The 15,485-nt window shown below is 37.0% G+C and overlaps 1 protein-coding gene across 1 annotated transcript in view; it reads right to left on the bottom strand.

Annotated features, from left to right (window-relative positions):
* LOC117411578 (protein FAM117B-like) overlaps positions 1–15,485 on the bottom strand; it is a 71,865-nt gene that overhangs the window by 46,976 nt on the left and 9,404 nt on the right. The window contains exon 2 of the mRNA XM_034019233.3: positions 10,701–10,852. Coding sequence (XP_033875124.1) covers positions 10,701–10,852 — 152 coding nt within the window. The remainder of the gene's footprint in view (positions 1–10,700; positions 10,853–15,485) is intronic.

Genomic DNA, 15,485 nt, shown 5'->3' with positions numbered 1-15,485 from the left:
GTGCTTCACAATAGGCTTAAGAAAATGCAGCTAGAAATATGCAGCATAACATCTGAGCCTACAATAGATACAAACTGTGTGTGTGTGTGTATGTATATTGCACTATTTTTTTCAATATCTACAGTAAAACATCACATGTATACCTCAAGAAGAGAATGAATGCTGATGGAACTTCAGCCCTGCAGAGGGATATGATAGAATGTTAGCTAGAAATATCTGCAAAAATAAGATGACAAATTGATCAACACTTTGTCTCTGAAATGCAGCCTCAGCAATAAAAGCAATCAAATTGCATTCCACTTGCACAGAGCTGCTTTCTACAGAGAAGTGGGGCAGAAAGGAATAGATTTAATTCTATACGGTGTGCCAGCCCTTGACCTTGCAGGTTATTGGGAAACAAGTTCCCCCAGTCACTAACAATGGATGTTCTTTCAAATAAGGACTGTGCAGCAGCCAGAACAATAGAAGACGATATGTGGCATCTTTCCTCTACTTATTCAGGCAAGTTGCCCCTTGCACTGTGATGCATCGAAGCCTACAGACTTTTTTACAGCTCCCCATTGAAAGTTTACAATAAAACCACAACAATAAAACTCCAGTTTTCGGATGGCCCAGTTTATCAACATTTGATAAATGACACAAAAGTGATTAGTCAACTTGGTTATACCATCTATAAAATGACTGCATTCTTTCCAAACTTGACACGTGTTAAAACAGGTAAGCTCATATTGTCTTAGGCAGTGGTCTTGACATGTCTTTATATCGTGCCACACTGGTCTATTTTAAGAAGACAGCGTGCAACAGAAATTAACCAAGCACACCACACACCATTTTATGGCGATCTCCAAAACTTTATATAAACTTTTATCTTTCAAGGTCTTTAAATTAATCTTAAGTTAGCCATAACTAACAAAAAATATATTTTTTTTTCTTCATTTAATTATTATTATTATTATTATTTTTTTAATAGAAGTAAATTACAGACTGGAGTATATACTTAAAAAAAATATATGTCGTTTCTTTAGTTGTAATAAATACAGTAAAAAAAAGTGCATACAAATATTTTGGGTTACAGAAAACCAACCTATTTTCAAACATGTTATATTAAAACTAAATTCAGAAGCAAACACAGTAAAGAATAATAAAAAACAATACCGGTGAAGACCAGCTGTCCTTGTGTCAGTAAATCCAACATAGGCAGCTTTATAATATGTAAATAAAAACCATTTACCCACAAATATGGACTCCTAGAGCTCTTTTACTACAGCAGTGTATCAAAGGAGTACAGGAGTTAAACACGCTGACGGAAGGAACACCCTCGGCACCCACAGGTCACAGAGGTACAAAGTACCTTCTGGCAGCGACACACACCTGGCAGGCAGGAATTCTTGCTTTTATTCATTAGAAATGCCAAACCACCACAAGGAGGATCTACATCCACCTTGTGTTCAAAGGCCACATGGTGGGGAAGGTTGGTTCTGGGCAGCTTACTGAATTCAAGTTACAGATACATTCATATCTGGTGTCAACTAAATACAGGTTAAAAACAAGAACAGCTGGCCTTTAGCAAAACATCTCCCAAGCCAATGCTAACAGAAGGCAGTGTGGTTGAATGCTCTAAACAGAGGGGGTGCATGTAGACCCGAGGTTCAAATCCCAGCTCAGCCCCAGATTAACACTGTGACCTTCAGCAAGCCACTTGCCCTTCCTGTGCCTCTGCCAAGCCACTGCTTTAAAAACTAAAAGTAAAAAGTAAAAGTATGACCATACTGGGCACAAGACCTTGGAAAGTAAACCAAACAGAAACTTTGACTGATCCTGCAACACATGTTAAGCTCATATTGGGAATTGTTCGTCGATGCTATGAAAAAAAAAGATTCATCCATGTCATGCTGGCAGACGTTTTAGATTTTGACTAATGCCAATAACATTTGAAAAAATGGAAAGTGAAACATTTGTATACGACTAGCCTTTTAGGGGGGATTATGGTAGGGCTAACATAGCAGCTTTAAATAAGGACCAATATATAAATTATATATAATATAATATAATATAATATAATATATGTTATGGACCGTTGGCAAAAATCGGGCAGTTGCCATAATGCCCAGGCAGTTGGCAAAGTGCCCAGCTGCAGCAGGCAAATGCCAAATTAGCTTCAAATTTTATGTCATTTCGGCATCTGCCCAGAAAGTTCGTCAACTGCCCACAGCCACCCAGGCTGATGCCGAAGAAAGACTTTAGTGCGCCATGTTGTAACAAATGAAAGGTTAATGGAAAGTAACACAGCAGTGTTCATCCTCTGGGTATCTACTGCAGTTCTCAATAATAGTTCATCAGTCAAATAACTTTATTTAATCATTAGACCGACTGAATCATTTATATTTATTTATTTTAATGAAATGCTGAGGCATTTATTTTAATGAATGTCTGGGATCTGATGTCAACTTATGTTAGACATGAAATAATATTGTTTGAATGTGTAAAAAATATTTTCTACAGAACGAAAACTAAACTTTTTCTAAGAAAACGTTTTCTTCCAGGTCAAATTGTCATTCATATTTCTAAATAAGAAAAATACAAACTTTATGCGGTTGATTAAATATCGTTCGATATCGATAATAATTTCCATATCGCGATATCGTGGGATTAAAAAAAAAATTCACCTACGCTCGCTGAGACATACTTTTTATTGCTAATACTGCTAAAACTACAAACGCAGTATAATCAAGTTAATTTTATATTAAGATACAACAAACCCCATACATACAAATCACTGTTAGTCTCGTAGGCAAACATCACACAAAGTATTATTTAACCATTTTATTCAACTGATTGGAGCTTTTCTTTTTCTAAGAACCCGATGAAGAAAAACAGGTTTCTGAACGGATGTGCTGAAAAGCGTTGTTTCTTTGTTCTTTTTAAGAATTTTATATAAATAAAATTAACTGAATTTTGAAGATAACAGGGGTCATGTCCGTCTTTTAAATGACATGGTGAGCGTGCGGCCGATAATACACATTTTTTATACAATACTATTGTCTTGCTTTGGCCAGCACGTTATTAATTACTAAGCATTGGAGTGCACATATGACTTTCCTTTTATTTATATATATATATATATATATATATATATATATATATATATATATATATATATATATATATATATATATATATATATATATATATATATATATATCTATCTATCTACAGACGTGCTCAAATTTGTTGGTACCCTTACAGCTCATTGAAATAATGCTTCATTCCTCCTCAAAAGTGATGAAATTAAAAGCTATTTTATCATGTATACTTGCATGCCTTTGGTATGTCATACAATAAAGCAAAGAAGCTATGAAAAGAGATGAATTATTGCTTATTCTACAAAGATATTCTAAAATGGCCTGGACACATTTGTTGGTACCCCTTAGAAAAGATAATAAATAATTGGATTATAGTGATATTTCAAACTAATTAGTTTCTTTAATTAGTATCACACATGTCTCCAATCTTGTAATCAGTCATTCAGCCTATTTAAATGGAGAAAAGTAGTCACTGTGCTGTTTGCTATCATTGTGTGCACCACACTGAACATGGACCAGAGAAAGCAAAGGAGAGAGTTGTCTGAGATCAGAAAGAAAATAATAGGACAAGCGTGGTAAAGGTAAAGGCTACAAGACCATCTCCAAGCAGCTTGATGTTCCTGTGACAACAGTTGCAAATATTATTAAGAAGCTTGAAGGTCCATGGAACTGTAGCCAACCTCGCTGGGCGCGGCCTCAAGAGTAAAATCGACCCCAGAGTGAACAGAAGGATAGTGTGAATGGTAGAAAAAGAACCAAGGATAACTGCCAAAGAGATACAAGCTGAACTCCAAGGTGAAGGTACGTCAGTTTCTGATCGCACCATCCGTCGCTTTTTGAGCGAAAGTGGGCTTCATGGAAGAAGACCCAGGAGGACTCCACTTTTGAAAGAAAAACATAAAAAAGCCAGACTGGAATTTGCTAAAATGCATATTGACAAGCCACAATCCTTCTGGGAGAATGTCCTTTGGACAGATGAGTCAAAACTGGAACTTTTTGGCAAGTCACATCAGCTCTATGTTCACAGATGAAAAAATGAAGCTTTCAAAGAAAAGAACACCATACCTACAGTGAAACATGGAGGAGGCTTGGTTATGTTTTGGGGCTGCTTTGCTGCGCCTGGCACAGGGTGCCTTGAATCTGTGCAGGGCACAATGAAATCTCAAGACTATCAAGGCATTCTGGAGTGAAACGTACTGCCCAGTGTCAGAAAGCTCTGTCTCAATCGCAGGTCATGGGTCCTCCAACAGGATAATGACCCAAAACACACAGCTAAAAGCACCCAAGAATGGATAAGAACAAAACATTGGACTATTCTGAAGTGGCCTTCTATGAGTCCTGATCTGAATCCTATCGAACATCTATGGAAAGAGCTGAAACTTGCAGTCTGGAGAAGGCACCCATCAAACCTGAGACAGCTGGAGCAGTTTGCTCAGGAAAAGTGGGCCAAACTACCTGTTAACAGGTGCAGAAGTCTCATTGAGAGCTACAGAAAATTTTTGATTGCAGCGATTGCTTCTAAAGGTTGTGCAACAAAATATTAGGTTAGCGGTCCCATCATTTTTGTCCATGCCATTTTCATTTGTTTTCCTATATACAATATTATGTTGAATAAAAAATCAAAAGCAAAGTCTGATTTCTATTAAATATGGAATAAACAATGGTGGATGCCAATTACTTTTGTCAGTTTCAAGTTATTTCAGAGAAAATTGTGCATTCTTCGTTTTTTCAATTCCAAATAAATCCAAAAAAAAATTCCGAATAAAAATATTGTCATTTAGAGCATTTATTTGTAGAAAATGACAACTGGTCAAAATAACAAAAAAGATGCAGTGTTGTCAGACCTCGAATAATGCAAAGAAAATAAGTTCATATTCATTTTTAAACACAATACTAATGTTTTAACTTAGGAAGAGTTCAGATTTGGTGGAATAACCCTGATTTTCAAGCACAGCTTTCATGTGTCTTGGCATGCTCTCCACCAGTCTTTCACATTGATGTTGGGTGACTTTATGCCACTCTTGTACCTGGCTTGATTCATGCCAAAGCTGCCCGATTCCAGCCTTGCTGAAGCACCCCCAGATCATCACCGATCCTCCACCACATTTCACAGTGAGTGCGAGACACTGTGGCTTGTAGGCCTCTCCAGGTCTCCGTCTAACCATTAGACGACCAGGTGATGGGCAAAGCTGAAAATTGGACTCATCAACATCAATGTGAAAGACTGGTGGAGAGCATGCCAAGACACATGAAAGCTGTGCTTGAAAATCAGGGTTATTCCACCAAATATTGATTTCTGAACTCTTCCTAAGTTAAAACATTAGTATTGTGTTGTTTAAAAATGAATATGAACTTATTTTCTTTGCATTATTCGAGGTCTGACAACACTGCATCTTTTTTGTTATTTTGACCAGTTGTCATTTTCTGCAAATAAATGCTCTAAATGACAATATTTTTATTTGGAATTTGGGAGAAATGTTGTCAGTAGTTTATAGAATAAAACAAAAATGTTAATTTTACCCAAACACATACCTATAAATAGTAAAACCAGAGAAACTGATAATTTTGCAGTGGTCTCAATTTTTTCCAGAGCTGTATTATATATATATATATATATATATATATATATATATATATATATATTATTCTTTTAGTTTTCCTTGTTTAAAAGACAAATCAGACAATAAAGTAGCCACAGTGTAACAGACAGTCAGATAAAGATGTATCACACTATAAACCTATGAAAACTCCATACCATTGGCTCCCCTGTAGGTTACATATTCCACTGTGTGATATTCCTGCATTTTTTTTTTTTTTTTTAAGACAAGCACCCAAATTACCTTACCTCTTTTAGACCCTATTGTTTTGCCAGCTTGCCAACAGAGGTCACCCTACTTAATAAAGTGAAGCCGTAAAGCATTCTGCACCATACCACCTGGCAAAAAAAAAAAAAATTTACTGATGTTTTTCACACCTGTATAAATCTCTGAAAATTAGAGCCTTGTGCTGCAAAATGGAAATGTGGGCCTGAAAAAGATGCCTGCTACACAGACATTATTTTCTGTTCAGGATGAAAGACAGCTTCACAACATCTGACCTGAATTGGAAAAATCAAACGTTTTTCTAGTTACTTGGTGAAACAGACAGACAGTGTTGGGTCAGCAATGTGTAGTATGGCTAGCACATTTCTGAAAATAAATTAACAATATAGTTTTAATAAGTGTTATGTCCTAACTTAGGAATTGCATAGAATGGACAAAACTTGTCATAATTGAGTCCTATCACCTTTGACCCTGAATAGACGCACAACCCATACCTTTACATTTTCCAAATGGTGAGCATCTACCCTAGAAATAATACACCAGCTAGCTCAAACTTGTAAAAAATATCCCACAGAACTAGCCTTTGGCCTATAGACCGTGTTCGAAACAGGAAGAGTTACAAATGCATGAATCACAAACCTCTTTATAAGCCTATTCACAGGATCTGGATTATGTTTCTGCACTTCAGGGCATGATTTATTGAAACAGCTTTCACAGTCATTCACTGTCCCCAGTCAGTGGTAGTCTCAGTCTTGAATAGCTTGAAGGTGTACCGCTGGTGTCCACACCCCAAGGGGTCAGCTGGCTCAAGCTGATGTATTGAACGGAATATAGAATAGTGGCTGCAGCTGTATAAATCATAACATTGCTTTTATTGCTACAGTTTGGTGTGCATGTGCTAGTCTATGCAAGTTTAACTGATCAATGTGTGCATTATTTTGTGGATTAAGAGAAGGTAAAATCATGGATGTGAAGTGCTGACCTATTTCTAGATATTCAGTTTCACAATCAAAACATCCACCATGTTTCATCATATCACACTTCTTTGAAAAAACAGTATTGCCTTTTTATTACAAAAGTCACTAAATATGTTAGGAAAGGAAATACTGTAACTGATTTTTTTTTTGTCAAATCGAAAAAAAGTTGTCTTCCCAGAACCAAGGAACATCAGTAAAATGCAACATATGTCTTTATTTTGCGAGTATTGTTTTGGTTTAATTTCCCCCTGCAACATGTGACTAGTTAACTTCAACATTTATCATTTAATTAATAGTTTATTCAAGAGGGGTGAAAGGGTTAATGCGCACTAGCAAGACGAGGTAAAGAGAGGAACGTCACGCGACAATGAAAACAAACAGTCAGTGTGGCAGACCACTAAAGCACAATTACTTCATTTGTGGAGAGCAAAACCTGCAACAATTATTTTTAATGAAACATTAGCTTTCAGAAAGAAGGGGCAGTGTAGTGCTGATAGAGCACAAACTAATGACCCCCATCCAATAAATGGGCAAAATTTATCACAAGCCTTTCAAAGGCTGGTCATTTTTTTTTCTTCCCTGGCCTTGGAGTGAAGGGGATTATGTTGCAGCCGGTATGATACCCAAGAAAAATGATCACTGCAAAACTCAAAGTGGCCACAGGGTCACTGTACAACAAGGAGAGGGAAATGGGTGGGCATACATCAAGTGTGCTACAGAAATACGAGACATGCTGCAGAGAGGGGGAATGCATTCACAGAGCTTTCAAACCGGTAACAAAAGACAAAACGAGCTATTTAGTTGTCAGCATGAGCCCCTTTTGCAGCTGTCTTCCAAACAGGATTATTCCACAAGGCTGAACATTAACTCACTGTCAAATATGGTATTAAAAGCTTCAAGATGTTTTTCCCTTCTTATTTATCCCCAATCTGTTGCTCTGGATGCATTTCAGCCCCACTCCCCCCTCCCCTCCTCGCAAACACTTTTAGATGTTCCCCTTAGGTCAGCACCCATAAAGTCACCTTTTAGAAAAAAATGACAACTTTCACAGGGATCAGAAACAGCAGTCTCTATTGACGGCTTCTGTTGGGTCTTTGTTTTACAACTGTAAACAGCTGTTATTTATATTAGCATTCCTCCCAGACAATGAGAGTACACTATTCACAAACAACCGTCACAACTGTGTTTTATAGATCCACAGCAATAGAAACTTTTTTTTTCCTTAAAATGAGGGGTGATCGTAAAGTGTGCTCTAGTGTTGTTTTTCCACTAACTTAAAATGTATTTACAGTAACATGACCAGCCTTTTGTTTTACTACAAGACATTCTCATTTGGAAATACTTACAGGAGGGGCCTGGTGAATTTTCTACTGTAAGTTAAACAAAATGCTCAAGGAAGTCAGCACTGGATATGCTGAATAAATCTGTTAGCGTGTTACAGATAATTGAACTTTTTAAAAAAAAAAAAGTAATATTCTGTATCATAAAAAGGCTTAACGATAGAAGCTAACCGGGATATATTTATCAAATACCAGAGCATGAAACTCTGTCCTCTTCTGCTTCTTTGTGTGCCAGGACAACATTACAGACTTTTGATTATTCTTTTTTTATAATTTTTTTTGTGTTCAAGCTTTTGTGTAGTTTTCTCAAGAGGAGGGGAGTTAAACAGCAGACGAATCCAAAGCAGTGAACAACATTTAGCATTTAATTTCATCATTCTCGGTGCCTGACCAGATTTGACAAGAATGCTATTTACATTGGCGATTGACCCACTGGGGAAACATTTCTGGGTCTGGTGCAACGTCAACTGGCACAGGAATACTACTTTGGTTCCCACACCAACTTGGCAACTTGTTTTGAAAAAGTGTTGATTTTGCTTTCTCCCTCAGAAGTGGAACCTGCCGAAAATAGTTTCTCTGCAAAACCTACGCGCTTCACCCCACTTCCCTTTAACAACCCAACCCATCCCTTACAAAAGAACAAAGAGATGATGAAAGATAATGTATTGGATGAGCTTAATCTATGTCCTTTAATATACCATTTACACAATTATTAGAAATAATGTTACATATTTTCACAGGAGCATTTATAGAATTCACTTGGACTGAGAGATCAGGGATCTTTCATGTTTGTTCTTTTTGTCAGAAAACATACAATGTAAGTGTTTCTGCTGTGCCAAGTAAACACCAGTTCTAAAATGCATTTTGTATATAAATAAATGATGTGTGAAGGTGGCCCTTGTATTCATTTCCTGTGACGATCTTTCATTGCAACTGTAAATCTTTTTTTTTTTTTTTTTTTTTTAAATCAGAAATTAAATTTTTTTAACATAGCTCATTTACAGTACAGCACTAGTGAGATTTGTTAGCTAAACCAATTCAGCAATGCATCCTCCAAAGAACTATTAATCATGAAATTGCATTTTCGCTTCTTATTACCAGGTCTTTTTTTCCCCCTCACCCATCTCCAACAACAAAAATAAAAATCTTGTGCTATTGATGACTAGTGTCAATCAGTGTAATAAATGTACCATTTTCATGGACTAGCCCATCTATTTAAATAGAGACAATATATCCTGTACAGAGAACTTTGCTTTTTAATTTCTTTAGAATTGACATACTTCTCTTGATGCTGTTTTGAAGGCAAAGGGTGGTCACACCAAATATGGATTTGATGTAGATTTTTCTTCTGTTCACTCACTTTGCATTTAGTTAATTGATAAATATAATCTATTAACATGTCTATTTTTGAAAGCATTCTTACTTTACAGCATTTTTTCACACCTGCCTAAAACTTTTGCACAGTACTGTATATATATATATCACACACTTGGGATAACAATTTGCCGAGTAGCAGTTTTTTTTTTTTCCTTTAATAATCACTTATACAGATTCCCACCATCTTCCATTTCCTTTTAAAGAATACTAAAAACTTTTTTTTGTTTTCTTACAATATAAACCAGAAGCAGAAGCTGGCCAGACAGTCAAGCCACCAACTAAGTAGTGTTCACTTTGCCAAGTCAGATACTGCATTTTGTAGTCAAATCGAAACCTATTTAGAATGACTGCTCAGGGCTCTGGAAGTGGTCTTTAAGGGACAGGACCTAGGACCTAGAATACTGGATGCCTCGATTTAAATGAAAAAATAAATAAATAAATAAATAAATAAATAAAGCTTATTCAAGGTGCCTCTGTCATTCACTTGCATTATTTTAATATAAATAAAAAAAAGACAGTTCTGGTAGTCTCTCACTTTTTATTGAGACCATTTACTAACAACCCACTTAATGTTATTTAATGAGCCAATGCTTGGTATATTAAAAGGAGTGCTGACATCTATTTATTACCTCTTATTAGCACTAGCAATACAATCAATGGCCCACTGTTGATCTTTTGGTTCTTTTAAATAATGCAAATTAAAATATAAAATATTAGCAAAGACAATGCTACAAATCAGAAGCTGTTGCTTCCTGGTACCTAATCACTTATTGTGCTGTAGTTCAAACTCACACAAAAAATAAAAACAGACTGGCCTTGCATTGTTCTGGAAAGGAAAATGTCTATTAGATGCCCACAAGTGACAGCCAAAAACAAATAAACTTAAACAATGCCAGTCTTCAGAATGTTGCTTAGCATTATGTGACAATTATTTAAAGTACATTTTTTAAAGATGGCATTAGACACGTTCATTTCTGCAAATATACCTCTATTGTAGTTTCATTAAAAGGTAAACCTTTTTTGGCCACCACTTGTAGGAACAATACCGATCTTACAGAGCCTGGTCCATTGGAGAGTGTACTATGTAGAGGCTGCAGGTACCTGTGTGGCTTTGTCCCTCATGCAGGGTGCGCACTGCCCCTGGCTGTCCCGTGGCCAGTGTCCGGAGAGGTAGGGGGCAGCAAGAGTGTCCAGAGAGGAGGTGCGGCGGATATTATTATTGGAGGGACTGACAGAAGGCTGCTGTGGTCTTTCTATAAAAAGAGAGAAAGAAAAGAAACATTACATTTACAAATCTTTTCCATGATGATACCTCCGATACCTCCTGTCCTTTTTATGCTGACAGATCAGCACAATTAAGGAGGCAGTTATGATCATCGATCTTAAAAGCACTGTGATCATCTCATTACCAAGCAGATTGTTTAAATAAATATTTTTTTATGCTCTTAAATTCTCCTAGTTTGTAGTTTTTTTTTCTAGTCTAGTCTTCAGTTGCTTGTTTTTCGGTTCACTGAAAAAGTCAATGGAAAAACAGGTGTATGGCTATAAACTGGCTATTCATATATTAAAATGCAAGAGGAAAAAAAACACATTGCATAATTCCAACACTGAATGATTTATTTACTTAAAGTTTATTCTATTACAGTCTCCATTGTACAAGCATGCACTTCATGGATGTGCGTCATGGATGTGCAATTCTCTTGCATAATTTAAGAGCTTGTACAGTATGAGTGCGTACAGCTATATTGGAATGTTATAGATTTCTCTTTCCATGATCTTATCCTGTCAAACTACTAATTTGTAGCATGTTTGTTGTTCCTTGCAGTCCATCCCACTTTAAAAAAGGGCCTGTTAATTGTATTTAATACTGATTAGCAATGATCTGCTTTGGCAAGCACTGTCTTTTAAATGCCCTTGGACTGTCTTGACCTACTTGAGGTAGACACTCTGGTAACCTCCCTTCCCCCTGACACACACAGACAGCCTGGGACTATACCAGTTGGCTGTCATGTTCCTTACATCTCTACAGGGCACAATCCTTTCCACATCACACAATCCGAACACAACTTGACATTCTCGCAGCGCTTTCATCTGCTACCACTTCTAACACTTTCAACATGTTTTTTCATGTTTGTTTGTTGGTTTGTGTACTAAAGCTGAATGTCAGGCTGTAACTACTAAGTTAGGGAATTGAACTGCAGTGATGCCCCAAAATGTCAGTGTTAAATTTGACTCCAATCTTCTTTTTACTTGTCTGGATGGGAATAAGATTATTATTATTATTATTATTATTATTATTATTATTACTAAGTCAAGTTAGTCTTCCAGATAATCCCACATATGCAAGCAGTGTATATTCAGCATCAACCCCATTTAAACTTTATAGCGCATGTAAAAATAAATGACATGCATTGGAGTGGATCAAAATGCTTGCACTTTGATAAAGGGCCGATAGTAAGGGCTCTGTGGGTATGAACTGCACGGATTACTACAAAACAAACAGAGTCTCAAAAGGTATTAACTTATGGGCCCATTCTAGAAAACATACTGTGGATCACTATCCCTGCCGATTTCTCAGAAAACATGAAGATAAAGTAATTATGAATAAAAACATTTAACATGTGTGAAATATTTTATTTAAAATCACAAAACAAGACATATCAAATCTTTACCATGTACTGCATTGCTACGTTGGCAACATAGATATTTTATACTTCTCACAGCAGAGTACTGAAATCAGAATGGTTTGATGGCTGTCAATGTAGCCTATACGCAGTACTGCATAACTAAGTCTTGATAGCACAGATCCCTGGAAGGAGAAGGAGGTGATATGGACCTGGATTCCCCAGTGAGACATCGGAGGTGCTCTGCCCACACAACAGTGCCTTTTAACAGACTTATATCATACTACAGATACAACCTTGTGACTCTACACAGAATCTGACAGAGCCACTTTAAACTACTCTACAATCCTTCCATTTGTGAGGGGGGCGGGGGGGTTGTTGCCTGGTGTATTAGACGAGTCAGGGGTAATACACCACAAGACACCTGCCCAAAACCTAGAAGATATCAAGCTTTGAACATTATTGTAACTGTGGCATATGGAGACACAGACTGTGTGCACCATGCCAAGGCAGGCTCTTCTTGAAAGGTCATCTATACAGTACTTTCAATTTCAGCTCCAGTTTATGAATGTGGTATGCCACTCATGACCAATTTAAAAACACACACACACACACACACACACACACGGAGTAAAAAATAATGACACTCTATGAGGTCACCCTCAAAAAGGTCAAAAACAGTTCTCAAATGTGATTCAAATCGCCTGAGCAAAAGCTGTTCTGCAAATCACACAAAAGCACCCAAACAGAAATCCAAGTTTTAATTTTTTTTTTCATTCATATTACAATGTACAAGAATAAAATAAAACTGGTGTGCCCTGACCTATATAAAAAAGATTTAAACAAATGTGTTCTTTAGGAGTACACACTGGTGCCAATTGCAGACCGCTTGCTACACCCATTTCCCTTTCCTAACTGTCATAACTGGCCTTGGCCCGATATCATACTCGCCAACAGCAGGCAGAGCAAAGACTTTTCACTGAATTACAAACAAATGTGGCCACAAAAACAACGACACAGTCAGTACACCTTGTAGCAGTTTTATTTTTTAAACCCCCAGCTCACTGGTCAGCTTACTCTCTGTGCAGTTTCTTGCATGTCTTATCTCTTAGTTAAAAAGCAAATAGCCTTTTTACTTGACAAAGGGAAGCTCAGTCCTTACTTTTAGGAGCTAATGGTTTTGTGCAGACAATAATATATCTTGAGGAAGTAATATATTCAGCATCCTTCTTTTGACCAAGGTAACGACCCCTTGCTTTCGCATTAAGGCTTTGTGCCTTAAAACCAAACAAGAGAAGTCTCTGAGGTGATGGTCCCCAACACAGACAAAACAGAAGGACAAAAATGAAAGCCCGCAAATCAGATCCACTCAGGTGTGCCAGATATGGATCGATTGTCTGAAAGATGAAACTGCAGATATTAAAAGGGGCCAGAGGGGGGGTTAATCCATACCACTTCACTATAAATTGCACAGGCCACTACTGAGTACTGACCATGACAACCAGCACTGAGAAGTCAATAGGGCAACACAGGAACAAAGCATGTCTTGTGTGCTTCCCCTAGTCTGAATGGAGCCAATGCATTAAATCACAGCTGAATGCTGAAGATTACCCAGACTCATTTGTTATTCATCAAATGTACTTATTAGTCAATAATAATAATTCTCTGCAATTAATTTGCTGTAAACTTTCTGTTTTATTCTCTTTTCATATCAAGTCTTTGAGAGGGGGTTATAAGAATAAACAGGGTCTAGTCTGATCAAGGAAAAGAATATTGTAAACATGATTCCAACAGGTCATGATGGCCATCTCAGGCCTCAGGTCACAGGTCAAAGTGAAGGGTGTTGTTGAATTTCAGTTGTTTCTTAAATAGGACTGAATTTCAGTTAAGCTGCTTTTATAGCTTTTAAAATACTGAAAAAGATAACTGATGGTTTTTGGCATTAAATAATTCTACACTATCATAGTTTTTGTTATTAAACTGCTGCATAAGGTTAACAGCTGCATAATTAAATCTTTTGGTTAGTTACAGGATTGCACAGTTAAATTAGATTATTTCTAGTTTTATACAGTTAAAGAATTCTGCAGTGTTTACATTATTATATCTCTGCTGTAGCCACTGCTAAAGGACAAGACAGAAACAATATTGTCCTTGCTTTCAGAATTAGGTCCTGAATATTCAGGAACAACTTCCTGTATCAGTGTAATCCGCTGTAATCCTACTACACCAATACAAAAAAAAACTAAACTTTATTTTATTTTTTATGCTCCTGGTTTCTGCACTCTTGACAAAAAAATTTGAAAGGGTGCTGTGCCCTGGTTTTTAGACATGCATGTATGCTACACTACCACGGTACAGTTTCCTCCATCAGACAAGCTAGCATAAGACAGCTTCCGTTTTATAGAAGCAATTAAGAAACAATGCATAATGCTATGGTTTATTACACACACAGTACCTTCTTACAGCATGCAAAACTCTTTAGCTCCAGAAGGAGTGGTTTCAAAAGGGAGCAGAATATTCAGCGGGTAATGAGAACCTGCTTCCTCTGAACAGACAGGAAGAAATATTTAACCCTGTTGTCTCCACAAAAGCTGCATGGCTGCTTCACTAGCAAGCAAGAAACCATGTTACTGAAGCAGAACAGCCATCAGAAAAACAGTAATTGCAAGTAGAACTGTAAGAATTAGCAAAAGCTGATCAATTCAGAGGTACCAGAGTGTCACTAGACAAAAATAAAAAAGCTTATATAACTGAATTGCGTTTGTTTATTAATGAGTCTAAAGCTACTTATCGCTACAGTAATTACGCAACAGAACCCTGATCAGAGGGCATTACCATGTGGTAGCTGACCGTGTTGCACGATAATCAGGGTTTTATTGCGATTAGAAACCAGTAAACAGTGCCTTAACCATTATTTTAATCTAACATTTCACACATGTATCCAAATTTTCCAATGTTTGGCTTTCCTTCCGTTTCCTTTTTTAAAACTCGATTTTTCTATGTACAGTATCCATAGTCGTCTGCCACATGGCAGTGCCCTGGAAAGGAGTTTCCTGACTGGTGTAGTACAGGGGTCTCCAACCCTGGTCCTGGAGAGCTACTAGGTCTGCTGGTTTTCATTTCAACAGAGTTCTCAGTTACTTAATTGCACCAATTATTGGCTTAATTAGTTGAGATTAACGTGTTCCAGATCTTTAGCCACATTTGTAAAGACACCTATAAAACCTGCAGGATAGGGGCTCTCCAGGACCAGGGTCGGAGA

The sequence above is a fragment of the Acipenser ruthenus genome, chromosome 10 (genome assembly GCF_902713425.1).
Source record: "Acipenser ruthenus chromosome 10, fAciRut3.2 maternal haplotype, whole genome shotgun sequence".
Classification (NCBI taxonomy): Eukaryota; Metazoa; Chordata; class Actinopteri; order Acipenseriformes; family Acipenseridae; genus Acipenser; species Acipenser ruthenus.
Note: the sequence above shows the minus strand (reverse complement) of the source record. Positions and strands in the feature narration are given on the sequence as shown.